Source organism: Microtus ochrogaster, unplaced genomic scaffold (genome assembly GCF_000317375.1).
Source record: "Microtus ochrogaster isolate Prairie Vole_2 unplaced genomic scaffold, MicOch1.0 UNK119, whole genome shotgun sequence".
Lineage (NCBI taxonomy): Eukaryota > Metazoa > Chordata > Mammalia > Rodentia > Cricetidae > Microtus > Microtus ochrogaster.
Genome location: NW_004949217.1, coordinates 727,061 through 737,111, shown reverse-complemented (window position 1 = coordinate 737,111; position 10,051 = coordinate 727,061). Strand labels below are relative to the sequence as shown.

Genomic DNA, 10,051 nt, shown 5'->3' with positions numbered 1-10,051 from the left:
CCAGGCTGGTCTCGAACTCACAGAGATCCGCCTGCCTCTGCCTCCCGAGTGCTGGGATTAAAGGCATGCACCACCATCACCCGGCTATGTGAGGTGATCTTAATGAAGACCTCAGTAATGGAGGACATGGAGTCTCAACTAGCCATCTTTTGTCACCACACAAGGCTTCCAGCTGAGGGACTGGGTTACATTCAACTGGTTGTTGGCCAACATGGTCCCATAGAAATTCCCAAACAACCCAGGCTGTTGCTAAGAAAAAGGGTGACTTTCCACAAACTGACAGTGGGGTCCCAATGTCAAAGACAACACTCAGTGAGCAAGGAGGGAGAAATTGAGCTGTTATCTACATGAAACCTTCACCCCTATATTATAATGTCTTTGGTGCACTAAGGTACTCTGCAAGCTTCAAAAAGACAAACGTGGACACCAACCCAGCCACAAAACCTTTGACCTACAATCTGTTCTGCCTGCAACATATGCTAGGGCAATGGTGGTACAGAACCTGTGGGAGTGGCCAACCATGTCTGAATTGACTTAAGGCCCACTCCACAAGAGGGAACCCATGCCTGATACTACTTGGGCAACCAAGAACCAGAGACAGCCCAGGGATCTAGGGTAAAATCAAACACTACTGGTATTAAACAGCTGATAGATAGATAGATAGATAGATAGATAGATAGATAGATAGATAGATAGATAGATAGATAATCAATAAAATGACTCCTGATGATATCTTGCCATATTCCTGTAGGTTGGAATCTGAAATCTATTGAAATTTGAAACTGTTTGAGGCAAGATATTACAAATTAGAAAATTCTACTGGTGGCCTCATGTAACAGATCACAAAACAGGGACACACTAAAAATATTATATAAATTACTTTCAGGCAACATATACAAGGCAGATATAAAACAAATGAATTCAAATTCTGCATGCAAATGGATGGAAATAGAAAACACTATCCTGAGATAACCCAGACCCAAAGATATGAATATGGTATGTACTGTCTCATTAGTGGATTCTAGCCATAAACAAAGGACATTGAGCCAAATAGTTGGCAATCCTAGAGAAGCTAAGTAATAAGATGAACCCAAAGAAAAACATATATAGATTCTCCTGGAAAATGGAAGCAGACAAGATTGCCAGGCAAAAGTTGGAAGCACGGGGATGGGGGTGGGGGAGGGGAGAGGGGAGACGAAGAGAGAAGGGAGAAGGGAAGGGTTGAGGAGAGCTTGGGGGAGTGGGATGGTTGAGATGGAGGAAGGACGGATATGGGAGCAGGGAAGAAGATAATTAAGGGAGCCATTTTGGGGTTGGCAAGAGGCTTGGCTCTAGAGAGGTTCCCAGGTGTCCACGGGGATGTCCCAGCTAGGTAGGATCCTGGGCAGTGGAGGAGAGGGTGCCTGAACTGGCCTTGTCCTGTAGTCAGACTGATGACTATCTTGAATATCACCATAGAAGCTTCATCCAGCGACAGATGGAGATAGAGACAGAGACCCACATTGAAGCACTGGACTGAGCTCTCAAGGTCCAGTTGAAGACCAGAAGAAGGGAGAATATGAGCAAGGAAGTCAAAACCACGAGGGGTTGGCCACCCACTGAGACAGTGTGCCTGAGCACACCAAATGGGAGCTCACCAAAGTCAGCTGGACTGGGACTGAACGAGCATGGGATCAAACTGGACTCTCTGAAAGTGGCTGACAATTGGGGCCAACTGAGAAGCCAATGATAATGGCACTGGGATTTGTCTCTACTGCATGTACTGGCTTTTTGGGATCCTAGTCTATTTTGATACATACCTTCCTAAGCCTGGATGGAGGGGGGAGGGCCTTGGACTTCCCACAGGGCAGAGAACCCTGACTGCTCTTGGGACTGAAGGGGAAGGGGATGGGTGAGGGAGCAGAAGGTAAGTGGGAGGAGGGGAGGAAGTGGAAAGTTTGAATGGTATTATTTATAAAATAATAAAAAAAATTAGAAAAAAATTAACTCCATGTTTAGGGTTGGGATTAACATTCAAAGCTAATTAATCATGCATTTGTAAATATTCGAAATAAAATACTATTTATCCCACACATTTCAGGTAATGAATAATTAACCTATAGTTGCCCTTCCACTAAAGTAGAACGCCATCCACTCTACTTCCTTTTTTCTTTATTTATTATCTCTCAAGACTCAGTCCTCAACACAACTAGAAACAGAAATACTGCTTTACTTTAAAGATTTACTAGAGCTACATTTTATTAAGCCTTTCCACTTATTTTGTCAATCAACAATGTAGTTAAGTATAAAAATGACTAGACAAACATGCACACACAAAGGCACTTTTCAAAATGGGAGTAAAACATGAATATCTACAAACCTTTTCTTTTTCTCTGTATTTGAAGTGGGACAGGGGGAATGAACTCGATCTTGCTCTTTTGCAAATTCAACAACTAAAGTATGACCTAGAAGTTTCAGCTGATGGAGTCTTGTCAACGCCTTTAGGTACAACAATAAAAAAATACAACAACAACAAAAAAAAAAAAGAAAAATTACTTAAGTCATCTTAATTGAACAAAATGTATAGTTTTTTTTTTACTACTAATATTGTACATACTTCCTTCTCAGGCTATTTTACTATTACTTCTCAACCTACTGTTCTTTAGTAAAATGAAATCTGACTTCAATATTCTGCTGTTTATACCTAAGCTCAATACAGACTTTAAAAAAAAATAATAAATACACTAAATTTCAACCACAAAAAATTCAAGATGACCCTTACTGACACCAGACAATTATATATCACAATCTTGGCATAAATTGCACTGATATCTAAGAGAAATTTCTGTACTTTTTTTTTTCTATATGTAACCTCAGTCTCTTCTATCTTAGCATAGCACCTTGAGTCCTTCTTTGAGACAAATGAGAAAACTGTGAACTTTAACTCTTTATCCCTAGCATTTGCATCCCCATGTTCCACTTTGCATGTGTTACTACAAATTAACTGTTCATATTCTAAATCAAGCTGTTAGTGACGAAATTCCATCCTCTATCATTTCATGTCTTTCTTTAGCTACTCTTTGGACTAGTGGTTCTCATAAGCTGAGACCCTCTAATACATTTCCTCATGTTGTGGTTACCCCCAACCATAAAATTATTTCACTGCTACTTCGGCAGAGCTTTTGTAATTTCTTAGTTTCGATGTCATTATTTGTGAGCTTGCGGTACAGAGAAGCCTTGCTACAAGGGAAAATGCTATCTACATTAACTTTTACATCTTTATTCAGATACATGAACTATATTCCCTAAAAACAGTCATACAAAATCATTCAGACAATTATAGTCCAAAACATGAATGCAAACAACTTTAATATCTCTGATATGTCTGGGATCTGAATTCAAGATTTTTGGTTTCTTTCATCTTTTAAATATTTGCATTCATAATCCAGCATCATGCAGTAACATCTAAGTCTTAACATGACATTTACTTACATCATACATGACACACTTAGACTGAAGAAATTTATACTTTTCATGTGTACAGTTTGACTGTAGTCTGTTAACTGAGACATGGTTTAAACCTTCTTACTTGTAACAAGTTTAAAAATACAGTATTATTCCTTAATGAAGATTTGGGCTATTTCTGCTTTTTCCCCGTTTTATAAAAAGCAAACATTATTTCTAGTTTTCCCTGTTTTTTTGAAGAGTATGGGCAGGCGGTATTTTAAGCCCAAAACTCGAGAGGTAGAGAGAGTGCCAAGGTACACCTCTGAGTCGGATGCCAGCCTGGTCTAAACAGTGAGCTCTGGGCCAATCAGGACCACATTGTGAGATTCTCTTTCAAAAAAAAAAAAAAAAAAAAAGAAAAGGCTGATTTTAAAATGTTCACGATTTTCACAGAAGTACTCCAAAGATTCCTCAAAATAAACAGACAACATAAGAATTCATTACACGTCGATGTAAAGAGCCTCATTTTTTTTTTGTCATATAAGTTTATCCAAAGATCTCAACTAGGGTTAGAAAGATAGCTCAGATGGGTAAAAGTGCTTGCTGTTAAGATTGATATAATCTTAGTTCTATCCCAGAGACATATGCTGTGGAAGGGCACACCAACTCCTGTCCTCTGACCTCCGCTTGCGTCTAGTGGCAAATGTGCAAATAAAACGTGCATGCACACACATATAAATAAATAAAAATGTAAAACAAATTAAGAGCCCGAATTACTCTTTTTGTTGTCAAATTCTACGTATCTAAGACCTACAAACTTTATTTATGTAGAACTGTGGTTTCAACTCAGGCCCTGTGTATTTTATGCAACACTTTACTGAATTACTTCTGTAGTCTAAAACCCACAAACAATTTCTCTCCAAAGTATACATATACTTCTCTCCCTTAATTTTCTTATTGCCCTCTTCAGATTCATATTCTTGCCTTGGCCTCTAAAACAGCATCCCATGTAGTCTTCCCAGCTCCAATTTTTCTCTACATCCACCGCACTATTTAAGTGTATCAACCCAATCAGATAGTTTTCATGTGTCTAACCATATTTTTGCCTTCTCAAAATAATCAGTTCAGTTAGGTCACCTCCTAAACAAAATTTACTACCGCTCTTCTACATATATAGAGATTCAGTTTTTTATTCTTATTTCTGCCACTGCATTTAGAGCCTGGCTGACTTATACCATTCCATGCCCAATTTTACTGTTTTCTAAACCAGAAATAACAATTTGTTTTCTTCTCGAAATTTAATGACTCATCCGAGGCCTAGCTCAAAGGTGACAGCTTTACAAATGATTCCTTAGATTTATACCTTTTAATATTAAAAAAGTACCATAAACATTACAAATAATTATCTAATATCCTTTCGAATTTCTTTTTAAAAAATTATACATGACGTTATCCTTACCTTGCTTAATAATCTATGATTCTTATATCTCAGTATCTAATCACTGGACAAGCTTTAACATCTGCCAAGTCAACTGTAGCCTTTTGGGGAAAGTCTTGGAACACAAATGATTTTGCTTCTGAAAATGACAGTTTACTATTACCTTCCACTCTGTCCTAAGAAGGGAAAAGAAATCTCCAAAAGCTTTAGTAATAAAGAAAAATGCATACCTTTACTGCTGCTTTTTCATTAGGGAAAGTAGCAAATGCTGTATGTTTCTGAAATAAAATGAAATGGTCTTAGTATATTTAGACTGAGCCAGAGAATATTTTTATTTCCATTTGTTAGAATTCACAACACTATAAATGCTCAAATATCGAGGTCTTTCTTGTAAATCAGCAATTCTCAATTTTGAGTACACAAAGTCTCCTAAAACTTTAAAACCTGTCTGGCTCCATCACAGGCTATTATTTTTTGTTGCTGTTGTTGTTTATTTGGTTTTTCGAGACAGGGTTCCTCTGTAACTTTCAAGCCTGTCCTGGAACTAGCTCTTGTAGACCAGGCTGGCCTCAAACTCACATAGATCTTCCTGCCTCAGCCTCCCGAGTGCTGGGATTAAAGGTGTTCACCACTGCCCTTTTAAAAACGTAGAAAAATCAAACACCCGCACTAAGAAAAAAAATACCTATGCATTCCACAAGGACTTTCAACTTTCAAAATACCGTTACCTTGGGAAAAGTTTTCTGTCAAAACCATGCGACACCTAGCTCACTCGCTTTTCCGAAAACAACGTAGTCCCTGCTCTACAAACGCGAGTTTTCAAAGAATCCTTTTTCAGACGTCTATAACCCTCGAACAGAAATATGTTCACGTCTGGGGGTGGGTGCACAAACGGCATGTAAAGGGGCACTGGGTCGGGCAGCGGCTGGGCAGTAGCGGCCCTCTGCGCCAAGGCCATGATCACAGCACAACCAGGGACGCCGCGCACGCGCAGATCGCCTTCACCCCGGCCCGGCCCTCCTCCCCCGCCATCCCCCGCTTACCAGGCGCCCCTTGTCTGACAGGACGCGCACCGACTGCGCCCCGAAGTACTTCAGCAAGTCCTCCTTCTCCTCGGCAGTCAGCTCGGCCGGCAGGTGCCTGACGAGGAGGGTGCGGTCTCCCCGGGGCGGGGAGAGCGAAGCGGAGCCTGGGCCTCCTCGCGGCAGCGGCGGCGGCAGCGGCGGCTCGGGCCCCGCCATCTTCCGCGAAGCAGCGGCCGGATGAGGGTCGCCCCGCGGGAGCTTCCGTCCAAACGGCGGCGTCCGCGGAGGCTGAGCTGCAGGAAGGTTCCGCCTCGCGCTAAGGAATCTGGAACCCGGGAGATGCCGCGAGAGTTGGTCGTCTTCTCGCGAGAACGGCTTCCCGGCCACCTTCGCTTCTCTTCTGGGTCGCTGCCCGGTTGCGGGGAGAGTAGTTAGAGCCGCTGTTCAAATTCAATGAGTCATTGTCATCAAACAGGGGCGAAAGAGACGCCATTAGGAGGCCACAGGTCTAATCGAAGAAGAGGAAAGAAAAGGGTCTGCAGCCCCCAGGACCGAATACCGATGGAACCGTGTACCGGCTGTTGCTGCAGGTTTTCAGGAAATCAGTGTGGCTGGCGGAGGGAACTAACTCTCTGGAGACGCAGACTGTGTTCTAGAATTTGGAAGTGGTGAAAAACAGGTAGCCACAAAAACTTTATTGCCAGTTGTGGTTCAGGCAATACCTACATCCGAATAGCACGTGAAGGCACCAGGCTTACCATTAATGCTTTCCACGTGGTATTCATCTCAATTTGGTTTTCAGAGATCTTGTCCACGTCAAACCTATTGAGAAGCCTTCTGAACAGCCTCAGGCCAGTACAATAGACTGCAGCGTAATTTGTCAGGCCAATTTTTACGCTGTATTTTGGCCGTTCTGTGCAGACTATCATATCCCCTTCTACAGGCAAACACATCTGGCAGATGATATCTCTGTTAGTTACACAAGCTTTCACCCTGTGTTTGAGTGAATTATACTTATTTTTGTCCTGGATCAACAGTCGTTTGTGAGCATAGGAGTCAGTTTTACCCTCTCATTGCCTTCTGAATCTCACGTGATTTCTCTTAAAGTAGCCCTTATTCTTGCCAACTTTCATAAACCCCATTCTGAGGAAGAGAAACTCACAATTTTGCTTCCACACAGGCCTGCAGGCCTGGTGACACTAGGTGGGGAAAGACTGGAATGTCGTATACCCATCATAAGCTACCTCTCCCCTCAAAAAGTATTCTGTTTTATAATGATCTATTGAATATCCCTTTTTTGCCCTATCACTTAGCTTACATATTCATTGTGATTTCTGCTTTGATTTTTAAACAGTACTCCTAGAATTGGGAAAACAGCTCAATCCATAAAGTGCTTATCTGGAAAGCAGGTAGACCTGAGTTTGAACCCAGAATCCAAATTGTAAAGCTGAGTGTTGTAATTATATTGTGATCTTAAAACAAAAATAACTGAGCATGGTGATCTGCTCTAGTAATCTCAGGACCAACAGATCCATGGGACTTGTTGACTAGTCAGGGTTCCCTAAAGTAACAGAACTTACAGAATGAGCCTCTATATAATTACAGAAAGGGGATGTATTAGAATGGCTTACAGGCTGTGGTCTAGCTAATCCAACAATGACTGTATACTGTATAGTCCAAGAATCTACTAATTGTTCAGTCCCTTAGTTGGGATGTCTCACTCATCAGCATATACTAGAATCCCAAAGAAATGGGCTCTAATGCCAGTGAACGGATGGACTTCGTGAGGTGAGAGTAAGCAGGCAAAGAGCAGAGGCTTCCTTTTTCCACGTGTTTATATCGCTTTCCAGCAGAAGGTGTGGCCCAGATTAGATATGAATTAAAGGTGTGTTCTCTTGCCTCAAGATCTATTAAAGGTGTGTTTTTCTACCTCAATGATCGAGATTAGAAGTAGCTCTTTCCACTTAAAATTAATCAAAAATGCTTCACAGCTGTGCTGTCTTTTTGTGTTTTAATTCCAGATGTAGCCAAATTGACTACTAAGAATAGCTATCACAAGTGCACTCCTTGTCAACTTCACGCACAATCATATCTCATGTAATGATTAATTGCCAAATGAAAACAATAGCCAGGTCATAATAATACCTAAACATGATACAACTAGCCCATGTACCATCACAAAGGCATTTCATATTTAACCAGGTCAAAATTACACCTAACGTGGTATACCTATACCTCCACAGCACATTGTAAATTTAAAATAGGTGGCAATGAAGCCAGGCGATGGTGGTGCACGCCTTTAATCCCAGCACTTGGGAGGCAGAGACAGGTGGAGCTCTGTGAGTTCGAGACCAGCCTGGTCTACAGAGCTAGTTCCAGGACAGGCTCCAAAGCCACAGAGAAACCCTGTCTCGAAAAACCAAAAAAAAAAAAAGGTGGCAATGTCCCTTGAGGGACATTTCTTTAGTAGCTCAAACTTAAAAATTATATAACTATTAATATTCTCTTAATTGATATCACATGGTAAGTTGAGGAAAGAAAGCATAAAGACCTTTCACACACATACTTAACAAAAATAAGAAAACCTCATGTCAATTTTAATCTCTGCAACTGGTATGTGGCCTTAGCAGGTGTTTATAACTACTTTCCTCTACTGTCCATTCCGCATTCCTTCTACTGTTGACAAGCACCTCATGTCTTGGCACTTTTCCTGGAGGAGTTGCCCATTCCTTAATTCCTGATGGCTGTGTGTCCTTTGTCAGCCCGCCTGGGATAGACTATTGTAATGTCTTACTTACTTTAAATCACAGGACATGGTAGCACCAAGAGAAACCCTAAAGGATCTCCTGCACTCCAGACATGAACTTTCTTACCTCCATTGTGTAGAAGCAATTCAGTTTCACCATGGTAGTTGTAAAATGGCACAGGTGGGACCCCTGCAGAAGCCCCAAAACAGGTAAGGGACAAACATGGCCAGTCAGATACAACTTAAGTGGGAAGTTTTATTGAGATAAAGGGAGTGGGGAAAGGGAAGGGGAGGGGAAAGAGAAGAGAGAGAGACAGAGTGAAAGAGAAGAAGAGACAGGAAACGTCCTGCCTGCCTCTTCAGATGAATAGCAGAAAAGAGAACAGGAATGGCCGGAGCTTATCTCTTAAAGGGACCTTTTCACCTTGCACCTCCATACAGGCTATGTAGTGATGTAGCAGCCATAGGACCGTGGGCTGGTCAGGGTCCTGCCTAAGTGCATCCTGCCAGAGGACAGAACAAGCCAACATAGTGCCTGAGTCCCAACATTCTCATCCTTTTCTTACTATGAAAAGTTGTGGAGACTAAAGGGGATCCAGGTGACACTGGGATAGGGCACCAGGTTCTCAAGACTTCTGGCTAATCTGTGGCATTGAACTTCTTTGGAGGACCTGAGAAGGCTGGGATGCTGGTCACGTCCTGCAGTTTCTAGTTGTTTCACTTCACTGTCCAGGCTATGTGGAATCGTCTGGTGCCTCTTGGACCTGACAAGGTGTTGGTAGAGCACAGGACAAGGTTAAGGTAGGGAAAATTTTTTTCTTAAGTCTGGTGAGCAAAGGGGGAGTGTTCAGGATTAGGGGTCCCAAGATCAGGGAAAAGTTGAATGATACTTATCTTGAGTGAATCTGATCTATTTATTTGGGTCCAATTAAACTTCTTGGAGCTTACAAGAATGTTTTGAGTTTGTGAAAACCTAAGTTTTTGACATATTATTAGCATTTCCACTATTTATAATCTCTTCTTAAATTTGCATTGTAGAAACAGCAGTATACTCATGTTGGGAATGATTTTGGTTGAAAGCATTCACACTCTCCCATCCATCTAGAAAACTGTGACAGATATTTTTTAGCACAATGAAAAGCACCTTTTAAGTCTACAGTTAGAAAATAACCAAAAAGAATTTGAAATTTTGAGATTGTGGCTGTAATGACAGTGGTATAGTATGGTGTTTAGTATGCTGTCAGAGTTGGGTTAATAGCTTATTAGAACTTTGCTGATTAATATTAAGTCTATGAACAGTAGCATAATGAGAGAGAGAAATCTCATAACATGCATTTGCACAGATTATGTCACTTTCTTATACCCTGAAATATTCTTCAATCCTCATATCTTAAGCTTCGCATCTTAAAACACATT

At 41.3% G+C, this 10,051-nt stretch overlaps 1 protein-coding gene across 4 annotated transcripts in view; it reads right to left on the bottom strand.

The window, feature by feature from the left end:
* Rnpc3 (RNA binding region (RNP1, RRM) containing 3) overlaps positions 1-6,191 on the bottom strand; it is a 24,663-nt gene extending 18,472 nt beyond the window's left edge. For 3 of the 4 annotated variants that reach the window (XR_003376755.1, XM_005371664.3, XM_005371665.2), the window contains exons 1-3: positions 5,908-6,190; positions 5,095-5,142; positions 2,360-2,478 (exon numbers count right to left, since the gene is read on the bottom strand). Coding sequence is in view for 3 of the 4 variants with exons in the window: in XM_005371664.3 (XP_005371721.1) it covers positions 2,360-2,478; positions 5,095-5,142; positions 5,908-6,105 (365 nt within the window). In the remaining variant the exon portion in view is untranslated. Of the gene's footprint in view, positions 1-2,359; positions 2,479-5,094; positions 5,143-5,907 lie in introns of all 4 variants that reach the window. The other variant, XM_026778272.1, reaches the window with a different exon arrangement.
* Positions 6,192-10,051: the final 3,860 nt, after the last annotated feature.